This window comes from Urocampus carinirostris, chromosome 7, assembly GCF_059441175.1.
Source record: "Urocampus carinirostris isolate Australia breed hairy pipefish chromosome 7, RoL_Ucar_1.0, whole genome shotgun sequence".
NCBI classification, from domain to species: domain Eukaryota; kingdom Metazoa; phylum Chordata; class Actinopteri; order Syngnathiformes; family Syngnathidae; genus Urocampus; species Urocampus carinirostris.
In genome coordinates, this window is record NC_142355.1 from 7379631 (window position 1) to 7395068 (window position 15438).

Below are 15438 nucleotides of genomic sequence, written 5' to 3' on the forward strand. Positions count from 1 at the left end.
AACACGGAGGAGCCGGGATTTGAACTCAAAGAGATCAAAGCCAGGAGAGAAAGCTTACCACGTGTTGTGAGTCATCATTTAATTCATATTTAGTTTCTTTTGTCTTTTATGAGCATATTTGGTATTGGAGTCATCCAAAAGTAATTGAAAGCAATCCAGTTAAAGTAACCCTACCCAACCCTGTTTACATCTTCATTAACCCGACTAATAACCGGGTCCGAATATTTACAGTCCGAAGAGATGCAGCGAGATGTTCATCTTACATCCAGAGAGACAAGCAGATCGGAATATTGCGCAAAACAAATTGCATTAACGCTGCCGGTAGAGTAGACTTTATCAAAGTGAGTACAAAAGTAACTGCAGTGCAACACAATAGCAATCAGATGATTTTTTTTTTTCAGCATGAGTGCAAAAGGCACGCACTTTCACAAAAGAAGAGAGCTATAATACAAGGAAATCTCCTCCATGGAACCCCTGGATGTTGACATGTGTCCATTTATTCAGTAAAAGATCTTACAGCGAAAGTTGTGGGAATGCTAAGGGTCCGCGGATCGATTCCAATATTGATATTATTGATACTGAGCAAGTACCGTATTTTCCGCACTATAAGGCGCACCTAAAAGCTTTTATTTTTTTCAAAAGCTGACCATGCGCCTTATAATACAGTGCGCCTTATATATGGATCAATATTAAGCCGCAAAGTCTTGCAACTAAGGCAAGCAGCCGCCGACTAGATTTTCCCCCGATGGCGAAGTAGTCCGTGGTGTATGCTGGGATTTCTATACCGGCGTTTCATTTCCTAACCAATGTGTCAATCATCATCTGAATCGGTCACTATTGGCTAAAGTTATCCGGAGGTAAAGGGGGCGGATCCTTTTTATCATTTACAGGCTCGCATAGGCTTAAGGGGCGAAACAAAGCCTGCAATTGGCCGAAAAAGATGATTGTGAATCACACGTTGGGTTGCACTACGGCATAGAGAAAACATTTTTTACTATTCTTTATTTCTGTATTTGTAAATATTTTACTCTCCTGGATTTACTACACTCACGGTTTTAAGAAGACCATGGTTACGTATCATTATTGAACGTGATGGCTGCAAGAAAACTTAGGTGAGCTATGCGGCTTTATATTTTCCCGGTATCTTGTTTTAGAACGATCTTGATGTTTCTGTGATGAGTCTATATTTGAACTAAATTGAAGTGTTTATTGTCATGTGCACAGTAAAGAACCCCGTTTCCCTGCACTATAAAATTCTTACTTTGCTGTCCACACAGTGGCCAGCAAAAAATAAAATGGAAACTAAGAAATGATATTCGGAACGATGCATTTGAGTGATTGGTGACATCGTACGGACACTGTTTCCGTACATGTCTGAGACACGTATTTGCTTCTTTGCAAGCTTTGGGAATGTTAAGGGGGTAATAAGTTTGACTGAACTATCTGACTGTTTTGTCGATGTTCCCATTGTAGCGCCTTATAATCCGGTGCGCCTTATGTGTGGAAAATATAGGACCAAAAACTATTTTTTGAGGGTGCGCCCTATAACCCGGTGTGCTCGCTACGCTGAATGGCTTTGCCTTTTGTTTCTATTTGTCAGTATTGCATGAAAAAAGATAAAAGCAGATCGGTGCGGTGAAAAAAAGCAGGGCATCTCAAACTAAGCACCTTTAAAAAAAATGTGCTACATCCCCACTAATACTCTACGCTCTATTTGGCGTACTGCCTGGTTTCCCACTTCATCCCCTCCATGTGTTTATTTGTATTTCATTTCCCATTTCATTTTAGAAGCAACATGAATGATTTTTGGCCAACTTAATCTGATTTCAGATGTTTTTTCTAAACATTTTTGGAGCTTTTTACCAGAGAGGGACTTCATTGCATGAACAAATTAGAATGTTAAACATATGTAAATGTTTTTGCAAATGGAACTACTGATGTAAAGTTTTGAAAATGTAAAGATATATGTTTGCCGAATGTAATTTCTGGACTATAAGACGCAACTTTTGCGTTGTGTTAACTGTGTTGCTGTGTCTCTGTGCTTTTTCCTCCATGTGTGTTTGTTATTAAAACCTTAAAAACTTTTTCTCTGTACAGTCTTTTTAGTGTATATCCTGTTTTAACGTGCCTATAGTGTTCTGTGGGCTGAGTAGGTCTATGTACAAAATGGTTTTCCTTTAAAAACTGTGTCGTAGTCGGCTCATAGAGGTAAGCCCAGTGTCAATCATTACATTCTATTTAGGCTTCTCTCTCGCTGCCTTTTTTTTAAATTAACCAGCAAATTTCTCATTGGTCTTTCTGCCTCTCCCTCTCTTAAAGTGCTGCACTAAGGATGGACTGCTACTGAGAGTAATGGCCCAATTTTGAACCCGTCAAGATGACGGACGGTCTTAAAATCTTCCTGTCAATGATGGAAAATTGTCAGTTAATGTAACCTCTGCAGACACAGAAATGTAAAAGATAGAAATGTTGTCCGGTCTTTACTTTGATTTCGTTACAAAAGACAGGTTTGAATTTGTTATCATCAATCACCTCTCCTCCTCACAGGTTAAAAAAAAATTGGTTTGCTTCGAGCTCCGTCCCGCAAATCAAGTTATTTGGTCGGGCTCTGGGTGGGTCTGGCTGAATGGGAGGGTGCCCGCTCCGAGAATGGGAGGTAGCTGGTTCAAGCCTCGGCCGAGTCATACCTAAGACTTACAACATTGGTACTCATCGCCTCCCTGCTTGGCGCTCGGCATTAAGGGTTGGAATTGGGGGGTTTGGTCGCCTAATGACTCCCAACACAGCAGTTGGGTCTAAAATGGCGGCGCCCTGTTTGGCTGCGGCTACATCGGCTCGCTACAGTTTAACTGTATCGACATTTCCTTCTGTGTGCATGGTTACAAAGAATGACAATAAAAGTAAATTCTATTCTATTCGTCTTCTTCTAGTCGGGTGCAGCTTAAAGTCAGGTGCGGCTTATAGTCCGGAAATTACAGCAATCATATTGATCACAATAATGATAATATTATTGATTGAGAGAGGGGTGATTGACTGTTAGCATCCACACAACAAACGCATCTGGTAGGACATTGCAAGGTGGCGCAACCCAGACGAGTTAGCTGCTTTGCGACAGGTCACGCGCCCGCCGATCTGCAATCTCTTGGTGATCATCATCTTCATCACTCATGGGGGTTTCATCACGCTCCTCTGGGGAGCTGGTCTCGTCATCGCGTTGGTCTTCATCATCAGCGACTTCCTCACACGGAGACGAGGCGCCAAAATGCGCCGAGAGTCCCGGGAAGGCTGCGGCTGCTGCCGCCTGCGCAGGGTATAGCCAGGGAAAAGGCGAGCCCAGTGCCGCCGTGTAAGCACCCTTTTCCATGTTACTTTTATCAAAGAGAGGCATATAAGAGGCAGCGGCAGACGGGTTGATGAAGTAAAAAGGCATACAGATGGGCGTCTGCTGTCCTACTCCGGTTAATCCAATCAGAGAGTTCATGATCGCCACATCGGCGCCTGTACCAGACCAGTTCATCCTTGGTTTCTTCGCAGAGCGATTGTCCGGGAACTCCTGCTTGATTTTAACACCTTTGGTGGCCTGTGAGGAGGTGCTGTGCTCACAGTCTTTGTCCTTGCCCCCCTCTCCTCCATAGCCGCTGTCCGTGTCGGTGTCGTTCTCGGTCAGATCCCCACCTTGGGTCCTCTGGATGACTGGGACGCAGTTGGCCTGGTTGTCGCCTTTGTGACCCTCCAGCCGGACGCCGGCGGGTATCTGGTGCTTAGGAGGGAGAGAGCCGGGCTGGACCCGGGCCAGGGCCTTGTGGAGGTGCTGGACCAGCTGAACCCCGCTCTGCTCCTGCGCCGTCCAGTTCTCGAACTGGCTCAGGTACTGCAGGACTTCTTTGGCGCACGTTTGGAAACCAGAATGGAAGGCTTCTGCGTTGGTGTGAATGGACGACTTTGTGGGTCGCTCTCCTGCTAGAAACAAAAAGAAATTGAAAAAACATGACTGACTGCTAAGAGTCGTTAATGCCCAATAATGTTTCTGTCTCGGTCGGTTCCAAACATGCGTACCAAAACTTCTAGTTTGGGATCATTTTAGCCTGAATGCATCCAATAAAAAGCAAAGCTGACCTTGCGTATCATGGCAGAACCTTTGTGATCCATGAATTTTTAAAGACGGAAGCACATCAGATGGTTGAATGAAACCGAGTCTGACTCGCCTCTATAAGATTCAGGTAACATTCAAGCCAATACAGTTTCTATGACATGCACTGTACATTTTCATATACACATATTTTGCAGGACTAAAAATAGTTTGAGTTGTAACCCAGACTGTTCCCGACCAATGTATTCGAAATTAAATGCAGGCAGTCCAAAGAACAAACGTCAATTGTTTAAACATTAAAAACGACAAATGTCAGTTGTTAAAGCCCTAATGTGTAATATTTGACCACTAGTCAGCCCTGTATTGTCTAACCAGTGCCACGGAGTCAAGCATAGCAGAAAATTGACCTGAGGTAGGGTTTCCACTATGTAGAAAAAAAATAAAATTTCTAGACCTTTTGATTTTTTATAGAAATTGACATTGGTATGATAGTTCATATATTTTTTGCCTTGTGTCGAAATCAATATTTCTTTTACTGAATGAAAGTTTTGGTTACTACTAGGAGGCACTAATTATTACACACTCTCCCTTTAAAATGTGTTTGATTTTAAACTGTTGAGAATCGTCAAGTTTTTCTTTTTACGGAATTTGCAGCTGACCACTGAATGTACTTCACAAAATGCACATAATGTTTGTTTTATTTACTGTTCTCCTGCTAATCAGCCTGTTCTGGTTTTACAGAGGGGTACAAAACATACTTGATTTTAACGTATTATTTATTTATCTGTCCCTAAAACATGGACAGAGCTTTATTTTTGGATTTATGTCTTTACTGACCGAGCACTGTGCCCATTCATTTTTATTTCATTTTTGTACGAAGTATTTTAAATAAAAGAGGTATTTTTCATGGTACACATTATTCTAGTGATTATTATCAAATACCACATGATTAAATCCACCTTTTAAGAAAAAAATAATATCCGATTATTCAACTAATCATTTTAAAAGTTGGGGACGAGTCTACTATTAAAATAGTCGTTAGTTGTGGCTACATACATAATGGAAAAATACAATTTTTGGTGGTACCCGTCGCAGAAAATGGGGGGTAATCATGTCAGCTCCCTGACATGGTGAGCCATGTTATTTCAAACAAATAAATAAAAAAAATCTTGACTTTAAAAAATGCTATTTTGTATATTGCTCATTATTCAAATACATTATTTTTTTAATTAATGTATTTTTCACTACTGGGTGGCTCTAAAACATTCACAATATCCTTTAAATCATTTTTAAATTGCTTAAAAGTATTGACAATACTTTACTAGTTCCCATTTTCCAAATCTCATCGGTAAACAACCACTAGAGGGCAGTCGACACTGCTATCAGACACCGTGAAAAGCTGCAATGCCTTATTTAAAGGGCTGATATGTGCACCAACTTTAAGTATTGGTATTTTCCCAGCCTTATATATTTGAAACTCAAACTTAGATGGAGTTAAAGTAAGCCCAACATTCAATTTTCCATATTAACAACATTCAAAGGACTACAGGCTGTACATCATGGCTTTTAGGAACTAGATGCTTATTCTTAGCAATCAGAACATGAAAATTAGCGAAAAACCTTTGACAAAATGTATTTTCTCTGTTTCTGATTGCTGAGGTTTTTGACGATGGCAAACGGTTACCCACTACAGCTCCAATTTTTATGATATAGTCAATTTAAGTTTATTTATATAGCCCTTGATCAAAAAATATATTAAAGGACTGCACAGGGCACAATTACAACATCCCCTGATCCGAAACCAACATGCAGGCAAGGAAATACTCAAAACTTCCACATGAGGAAAAGAGGAAACCTTGAAAAGGGGCCTCAAAAGTGGTAATCAACCTGGCTGCAATAGGTTTTGCATTGGGTAACAATACACAAAACATGGTGAACATCAATTATTAAAAAAAAAACATAGGTATGATGTAAAATAATTGTCCGAAAAGTCCATGACAGCAACGACGCAGCTTCTCATCTACGATACAGTATTGTGTCACGGAGAGGAGTGGACCAGAACGGAGGCAGGAGGCAGGAAGGGAGAACTCAATTGCGTTGACGATCAAAACTTTTATTTACCAAAATAAAAGTCGTCCAAAACTCAGGGACAAGACAGAACAAACAGGCTTTAACTAAAAACGAGCAAACACAGGTTTCTTCCGACTCAAACAAAACAGGACAGAGCAAAACAGAACGGGAGATGCAGACAGAAAATGCAAGCAGAAAATGCAATGAGCCAGCACCCGCAAATCCTACAACCCACCCTTAAGTAACACGTAAGTTAGCTGATCTGCTTCAGCTGGTGCCCAGGGGGCAGGGCCAGCCTGTCGCCATGGCGACCATGCTGGACATGACATATTGTATATCTGTCATACCGTACAAGTAAAAATGATCATATGTGTCATTTTACACATGTTGGAAATATTTAACATGAGTATAGAACAGGGGTGTCAAACTCATGTTAATTCTGGGGCCACACGGTAGGACAAACATTCTGTCGGGGGCTAGACTAGTAGATTAAAGAGAAAGAAAAAGAGATAAAGAAATAAGAGAAAGAGGGAGGGAAAATGAGAGAGGGTGGGATAAAGAAACAAAAAGAGAGAGAGGGAGAGAGCGTGAGAAACAAAAGATAAAAAGTCGTGAGAGAAGGGGAAAAGAAAGTTAGAGGAAGAAAGAATTTCAAAGAGAAATAAAAAGACAGTAGGAGAGAAAAGAGGAAAGAAAGCGCGAAGGGCCTGAAGAGAGAAAGAGAAAAGAGAGAAAAGGAAAAAAGGAAGTTAGAGCAAAGGAGGTTAAAAGACACAGAGAGAAAGAGACACAGAGCAACAAAGGAAGAGAAAAAGAGAGACACAGAGAGTGAAAAAGACAGAGACAGAGTGGGAGAAAAGCGGTGGAAAAGAAAGAGAGAGAGAGAGAGAGAGAGAGAGAGAGAGAGAGAGAGAGAGAGAGAGAGAGAGAGAGAAAGAAATACAAGAACAGTGTCTTTGCTCGAGGCACCTCTAAACCTCCAGCCCAAACAAGAATAAAACTAATCAGAGAAGCAATCAAGAGTTACCATTATACAATTGGGTGACTCGCAGGTATACACAAAGAAGAATGGGCAAATATTTATGTTTCAAGATGCGCACAAAAAATAAAGGACTTATGGCTGTGATCAAGGTCTTAACTCAATAAAGCATTAGTCTGTACGGGCTTGTTTGATAAAAGGAGGTTCGCCTCTTGCAGTTCCAAATATCTTCAGCCAGTAGTAACTAAATCGATTCATGATTGACACATTGGTTAGCCAATGAAAATCTAAACATAATTGTATGCCATTTTCCGGGTCTGTATGTAACCGCGGTGTACTTGTCCCACCAAAGATCCACATTCACACTGGACTGGATGATGAGGTTTTTTATTACAGATACTGAAGATGAATGAGTCACAACATTAGCTTTTCTGCTGGCTTTGATCTCTTTGATCTCAGTAGCAGCTCTCTCTGGAAACTGCCCAAAAGCATATCAAAGAGCTTTCTTTTAAACTTACATAAAATATATTTTAGAATATCACAATACATTTTTATATCCATTTCAAGAAGATACTTTTAACAAGAGATCGTATAGTGGATTTTTAACGTTTACAATGAATTCAACATATCTTTCTTTAGTCTGAATTTTAAGCAACATCATCCTTTTTAATATATATGAGAAAATAGAAATAAGAACAATAATGGGTATAAAAACGGGTACAATTTAACTGCAGATGAATGAGTCACAACATTAGCTTTTCTGCTGGCTTTGATCTCTACAAGGGGAATTAATATTTTAGTAAAACAGAAAAAAAAACGAAAATAAATCTAAACAGCTTGACAACATCAATCACATTACTGTGCATGTTGAGAGATTCGTCAGCTGTGGTTATAATATTTAAAATTAACTTCTTTCGTGGAGCACCAAAAGATGTGTCTTACCAGTAGCAGTTCCCTCTGAAAACTGCCAACAAACCCCGCCTCCCGGTCACATGTCAGAAGCCAAAACCAAACCCCACCCCATACCAGCAGGTGGCACTGTTAGACTCATCCTTGCAGGACACTTACCAAAAACTATACACATATTTCAGCAGGAATATCAATAAAACAAAAGTTATTATTACACTCGTTCCATGTATTCAAATTAGACCCTGGAATAAGAGTGCGTAACCCCACTCATGATTCATCAAGTGGACATATTTCAACCTGCCGCTTGTTTTTCTCCTGCGCTTCTCTGAGCGTTGTCTCGCGGGTCGGATTCAATCCCTTAGTGGGCCTGATCTGGCCCGCGGGCCGCCTTATTGACACCTGTGCTTTAAGGTTCAAACGGAAGTCTAACTTTAAAAAAAAAACCACGTGATCGCCAAGTGCCAGAGCACGTGCGCGCCCGCTGCTTTGGAAGTGCGCTCATGCGTGCAAGTGTTCTTTTCCCAGGGCGCGCGCACGCTCGTCCCCGCGACACCTTTCTCTCCCGCGTGTCGGAAGTGTTCTCGTTCTTACCGTTCTGCAAAGCGATGATCTTCTGGTGCTGCTGCTCCGTCACTGCGGTCAGCGCGTTTAGATGCTTCAGGGTTAACTCCAGGACAACCGCCTTCTCCAAATGGCCGAGGGTCTGCGTGGACACCAAACACGTTGGTTATCCACTCTCAACCAGAGTTGGGCATGTTACTGAAAGACGTCTCATCTCATCTCATCTCATCAGCCGTACCGCTTATCCTCATAAGGGTCGCGGGGGGGCTGAAGCCCATCCCAGCCATCTCCGGGCAGTGGGCAGGGGACACCCTGAACTGGTTGCCAGCCAATCGCAGGGCACACAGGGACAGACAACTCATTCGCTCAGTCACACCTAGGGACAATTTGGACCGGCCAATTCACCTGAAATGCATGTTTTTGGAACGTGGGAGGAAACCGGAGTGCCCGGAGGAAACCCACGCGAGCACGGGGAGAACATACAAACTCCGCACAGGAAGTCTGGAGCTGGATTTGAACCCACAACAGGTTCCCATGACATGAACTGTGCCGCACAAGCGCGACTGAAAGACGTCATTTGTCACAATTACTTGTTACTTCCTTTAAAACGCAGTGCCGTTGGATTACTCCAATACCAAATATGCTACTAAAAGACAAAAGAAACTACCGTATTTTCCGCACTATGAGGCGCACCTAAACGCTTTTATTTTTTTCAAAAGCTGACCATGCGCCTTATAATACAGTGCGCCTTATATATGGATCAATATTAAGTCGCAAAGTCTTGCAACTAAAGCAAGCAGCCGTCGACTAGATTTTCCCCCGAAGGCGAAGTCGTCCGGGGTGTATGCTGGGATTTATATACCGGCGTTTAATTTCCTAACCAATGCGTCAATCATCATTTGTATCAGTCACTATTGGCTAAAGTTATTCGGAGGTAAAGGGGGCGGATCCTTTTTATCATTTACAGGCTCGCATAGGCTAAAGGGGCGAAACAAAGCCTGCCATTGGCCGAAAAAGATGAATGTGAATCACACAGTTGGGTTGCACTACACTACAGCATAGAGAAAACATGTTTTACTATTCTGTATTTGTAAATATTTTACTCTCCTGCATTTACTACACCCACGGTTGTAAGAAGACCATGGTTACGTATCATTATTGAACGTGATGGCTGCAAGAGAACTTAGGTGAGCCATTGGGCTTTACATTTTTCCGGTATCTTGTTTTAGAACGATCTTGATGTTTCTGTGATGAGTCTTATTTTTAAACTCAATTCAATTCAAAGTGTTTATTGTCATGTGCACAGTAAAGGACCCCGTTTCCCTGCACTATAAAATTCTTACTTTGCTGTCCACACAGCTGCCAGCAAAAAATAAAATGGAAACTGAGAAATGTTTGTTTGGTGACATCGTACGGACACCGCTTCCGCACGTGTCTACGACACGTATTTGGCATTTCTTGAATCCCAAGACTGTAACCTTCTAAATGATATTCGGAACGATGCATTTGAGTGACATCGTACAGACACTGTTTCCGTACATGTCTGAGACACGTATTTGCTTCTTTGCAAGCTTTGGGAATGTTAAGGGGGTAATAAGTTTGACTGAACTATCTGACTGTTTTGTCCACGTTCCCATTGTAGCGCCTTATAATCCGGTGCGCCTTGTGTGTGGAAAATATCGGACAAAAGACTATTTTTTGGGGGTGCGCCCTATAACCTGGTGCACCTTATAGTGTGGAAAATACGGTAAATATGAATAAAATGACTAAATTTTATGCATGCTTGGGGAGTAACTGAATACATAAAACGGCAAAAATGATGTTGGCAAGCTGTTTGAAATTCTTTTCGTTTTGTTTCTGTTGCATTTTATGTTAGTTTTGCCGCAGATCAAAGAGATCAAAGCCAGGAGAGAAAGCTTACCACGTGTTGTGAGTCATCATTTTTATTCATATTTAGTTTATTTTGTCTTTTATTAGCATATTTGGTATTAGAGTAATCCAAAAGTCATTGAAAGTAATCCAGTTAAAGTAACCCTACCCAACCCTGTCCATAGTAAATGTCCTTAATTGATATTTAATCCTTGGCTGGTTATAGGATAATGCCATACAGGGTTCGTACACCTTTTTCAAACCCTTTTTACGGACTTTCAAAGCCAATATTCAAATTTTTCCAGTACCTTTAACATAAAAAATCCGGTGTGAATCATGCATTTTGAAGAGCCACAAATATATCTGCGATTCACTTATGCAAATTTTAGTCCTGTGTGTACATTTTTCGAGACATGATTTTTAGATTTTGAGTAAAAATGTCAAACGAAGCATGATTTAAATTATTTGTTGACAACTTTGACAACAAGACCTACGTAAAATTGACATCGTATTAATTTTAGTCCTTCAAAGTCCAATTCGTCATCACATACATCAAAGAGTTGGTTCCCTTGTCATGGTTTTTGCATTTATTTACATCTTCCAGGATGACTTTCTGTTTTTGACGTTTTCTAACATTCCACTCTGGTACTGTGATTTAAAAATAGTGTAACAACGAGGTGAAATCTGATGTGTGGCACACACTAATAAATCTGCTACTCCGTCCCGATTTTACGCTGATTTTAATTGAATTAAAATTCAAAAACACCACCTCAAATGTCCAGTTCACTCTAGAAAATCTCACAATATCCATACCTGTCAACCTGTACGTTTTTGCCGTACAAAGTACGTTTATTATGCATTTTAAGACCTGTACGACGTACGAGAAAATCTGTACGGAAAAACGCAAATTTGTCAATTATAGGTACCATCAGTTATACATCGACTATCACGAAACGGCAAATCAATGAAGTCAATTGAGTTTGCCGCGGTAGCCTCTATCTCGGTATCGTTTTTTTCGTCGCAAACGAAGCAAGCGTTTGATGCTACCGTGCGCATGCGTTTGCCGCCTGGGGATTTCCCATTGCATGTGGTAGTTGTGTAGTGAAAGGAAGTCCGTCTCTTTTTAGAGAACCGGCTTTTTGGGCTCAACTCATTAAAGAGAGCCGGCTCTCGAACGGCTCACTTGCTTTGATGCCTTAAATTACGAATGATTATGTTGTATAAAGAAGATAAGAAGAAAAAAAGGAAGTATAAAAGGAGAAAATGAAAAAAGACAGCTTTGTGGTTATCCCTTTAATCAGTATATTACCAACAATAATTTAATGCAGAAAACGAATTCATAATTTGAATAAGAAAATGTATTATTCTAATTCATTATATTTGCATGTGTTTTTCCTACTACAGTGAACGTCCAAGCGACTTCATTTTTTTTATAATAAACCTCATTCATGTCGAGCAACTCAGTGTCTCACAACAAAATGTTCATTAACAATATACAGCGGAACCTCGGTTTTCGAACGCCTCTCAGTTCGAACAAATCGGTTCTCGACCAGAAATTTCGAGAAATTCTTGCTTCGCTTTTCGTTCAAAAAATCGGAGTTCGAACGCCGGTACGCTAGGGGCGATACTGAGTACGAGTGTAGATTGCCCCCACCCCTCGTGAAGAACTGTTGTCACGGCAACGCGCACTCCTTCTCTGCTTTCGTTTTTCAAAAGCGGTGAAGGGAGTGTTTTAACTCCTAATTATGCCTCGGAAGAAGGTTGCTACAGGTGAAAAAAGAGGAGTAGTGCGTACAACTATTGCATTTAAGAAAGAAATAATAGCAAAATATGAAGAAGGTGTGCGAGTTTCCCTTCTTTCAGGAATACAGCATGGCTTCTGCAGACAACCGCCAAGGTAAGAAATCCTACTCATAATTCTTTTCTTTATCCTTTAACCGCTCACCACTTTTTGTGTGGAGACCCGGGTGCTAAATGACGTGTAAACGACCTGATTTTTTTTATTTTTACACGTTCATGTTAGCGTAATCTTTCGTATGGAAGATCACGCTAACGCGAACGTACGATTAGCCTGGGTTAGCTTCATGTTTACTTTCGTGGTAAACATTTAGGGTGTTGGAACGGATTAAAACAATTTTACATTACTTTTAATAGGAAAAAACGACTTCGTACAAATCGGTTTTCGTACAAAGAAATGGAACGGATTATGGTCGAGAACCGAGGTTCCACTGTATATGGTACTCATGTCTATGTTCTTGCACATGTCGACTGCACTACGTTTACTGCTCACCTTGCACAATGTCTGATCATTTCCTTTTTCTGCACTATGATGTCTATGTTTGCACCAATGCATATGCTGACTATTTTTTTTGCACTATGATGACTTTGCACCAAATGCAATATTGCAAAACCCTTACGATACCAACGGTATCACGACAACACTGTATGTAACATCCCACATGCCGACATTTCTGGTGTAAATACCATGTAAATTATAACTATAGCCTTATCCCCCTTGTTTTATAACCTTATCTTCTCTGTTCCTTTATCTTCTTGGCTCATACCTCACTGTGAATGTGTAAAACTGGAGTGTCACGCCCAATTTCGTTGTCACAATATGTTAACCCATTTTGTATCAATGACAATAAAGGTATATTATATTCTATTATATTCTATTCTATATGATATAACGAAAAACATGTACAATATAACGTGTTAAACGACATAAATAAACACGTTTGAAAAAAATATGGTGTAAGATTATTTTGTATTTTGTAAGGGAAAATACGACAGTTTGTAAGGGCATGGAGCCCTGGAGCTCGACAGGTATGCAATATCCCCTCCCCAACTTTCAAATATTTGCTCCTTTGATCTATACAAATCACATAGGTCACTCTTTGACTTCAAACTGGTGAGTTTCTCCTAAAAATGAGATATTTTCATGCCCGAATGAAATCCATGTTCTGCTTTCAAAAAGTAGTATATTGTCACGACCATTGAATCACACGATGATATCAAGAACGAGTCTCAGTACTCTAATTGCGTTCCAGGAACGCGTTCCTTTAAAAGGCGTTACTTTCAACAATGAGACACCTCACCCAAAAGTTTTTGATTTCTTTTCCACTATATCGAGATCTTACCGACAACTTCAAGTGCTCCGGGAGCAAATCCTTGAGCTGACCGATACATTCATTGATCCGGTCTCTCCTTTTCTTCTCTATCAAACGATGTGGTAACTTATACGCGTCCTGTGGAGAGAAAAAACAAGTGCACCGCACGTTCCAAAGTTACATAATGATGATAAGCGCAAGAGCAAATAAAGAAAAAGTCGTGATGTTTCCAATGTTCCCTCTAAGCTGCCCGCACATTCTCAGCGCACAAGAAAATCTATTCAGCGCAGTTTTTCGAGAACCGGCTTCTTCGGCTCGGCTCTCTAAAAGAAACCGACTCTTTCGGGTCCTAAACGGCTCTTCAGGTTGTTTTTTGCTTCTTTCATCCCTATATGGCCAAATATTATGTAAAACTATGCACAAAATAACTTAAAGGAAGGGGGAATAGAACAAAATAGAAAAAATACCAAAATGATAAGGGAGTGAAAAGCTGACAAAAAAAGAAACAAAAGGAAGAGAAAAAAGAAGGAAAAATTAATGAATTAAAAAAAAAAATAGAAAAAAACAGGGAAAAAGAAGAAAAAGTTTGTGTTGCTTTAAAATAATTTCCAATTATATCAAAATGACTTAAAGGAAGGGGGAATAGAGCAAAAAAGAAAAAAAACTACCAAAATGAAAAAGGAGTGAAAAAAAGAAACATAAGGAAGAGAAAAAAGAAGGAAAAATTCTGAAAAAAAAACAAAGGAAAAAAGGAAATAGAAAACAAAAAGAAAAAAGTAACAGCTAGGAAAAAATAAACACAATTCGATCGATTTTTAATTGAATAAAAAAAAATATAGAAAAAACAGGGGAAAAGAAGAAAAAGTTTGTGTTGCATTCAAATAATTTTCAACTAGACCAAGTCTATCTTGTTGCCAACATTGTACTTCCAGTAAAAAATGTGATTAAATACAGTTCTGTATCGTGCAACAGACTAATTTTTTTTTTGTATTGCCGGAAACTCAGCAAAATAGAACTTGATGTCAAGTTTTGGACCTGTTTGATAATGACTCAGTTGCCACACTTGGGATTGCCGTTGCTCGCTGTTGTTTCAAGCGTTGCTCACCGACTTTGTGCAAATGCTCGGACCCGTTGGAAAATTAGAGGGAACATTGGATGTTTCTATTTCCGCACCTTGCCGCCATCCTCGCGCTTTATTCCCCGTTTGGGTTTGCACATGTATAAAGACGTGTAGTCCATCCTAAACAGGAGTGAATTGAGTCTGGTAAAGCGCCGATTCTATATTTTTTTCTTCAAATACTTTAATGAAAAGAATGCGTTTTAAAAACAAGCTCACCCCAAAAACTCTGCCCGCTCCATGAAGTGTCTCTCCTGTAAATGCGCTCCTCTTTCGTCCATCAAACGTCTCCTTGGGTTTTTTTTTTCTCCTTGGCGCAAAATGTTTGTTATTCCGGGAGGCGCGCGGTGTGCTCGTCCTCAGCACTGATACCTTCGCTTCCCCCTCCGAAGCTCATGTGTCTTTCAGCCTCAGCTGCCCCTAAACTCACCACTGCATCCCTCCTCACGCCCCCCACCCCACCCCCCATCCTCCTCTCCTCCCTCCGCGCCATCGCCGCGCGGTGTCCGGCGAGAGCGCAGGCGCACTTGTGGAAGGGAAGGGCTTCCTTCCATTTTCTTTTCTTTTCCTTTCTTTTCTTTTTTCTTTCCTCCTCACGTGTCGTCTCGCTGCACAAACTCCGCTAAAAAGCTGATGGCTGCGTGCGCGCGTGTCCTCACGCGTGGGCATGTGTCACTGCAGCCGCAGCCGGTGTTCTGTTGAAACATCCTACCCCATATTTGTCAACAGGGTT

The 15438-nt window shown here is 40.7% G+C and overlaps 1 protein-coding gene across 2 annotated transcripts; it reads right to left on the reverse strand.

Moving 5' to 3' along the window:
• Positions 1–1273: 1273 nt before the first annotated feature.
• On the reverse strand, positions 1274–15119 carry bhlhe41 (basic helix-loop-helix family, member e41). 2 transcript variants are annotated; one of them, XM_088339626.1, is made up of 5 exons: positions 14925–15119; positions 14762–14828; positions 13619–13726; positions 8640–8751; positions 1274–3957 (listed from the first exon to the last, which is right to left on the reverse strand). In XM_088339626.1, exons 1-5 carry the CDS (start codon positions 14984–14986, stop codon positions 3098–3100), a joined length of 1209 nt encoding a protein of 402 aa, XP_088195752.1. In that variant the 5' UTR covers positions 14987–15119; the 3' UTR covers positions 1274–3097. The 2 variants fall into 2 exon arrangements, with proteins under 2 accessions (XP_088195752.1, XP_088195751.1); XM_088339625.1 differs by having other exon boundaries at positions 1274–3960.
• Between the last annotated feature and the right edge of the window lie 319 nt (positions 15120–15438).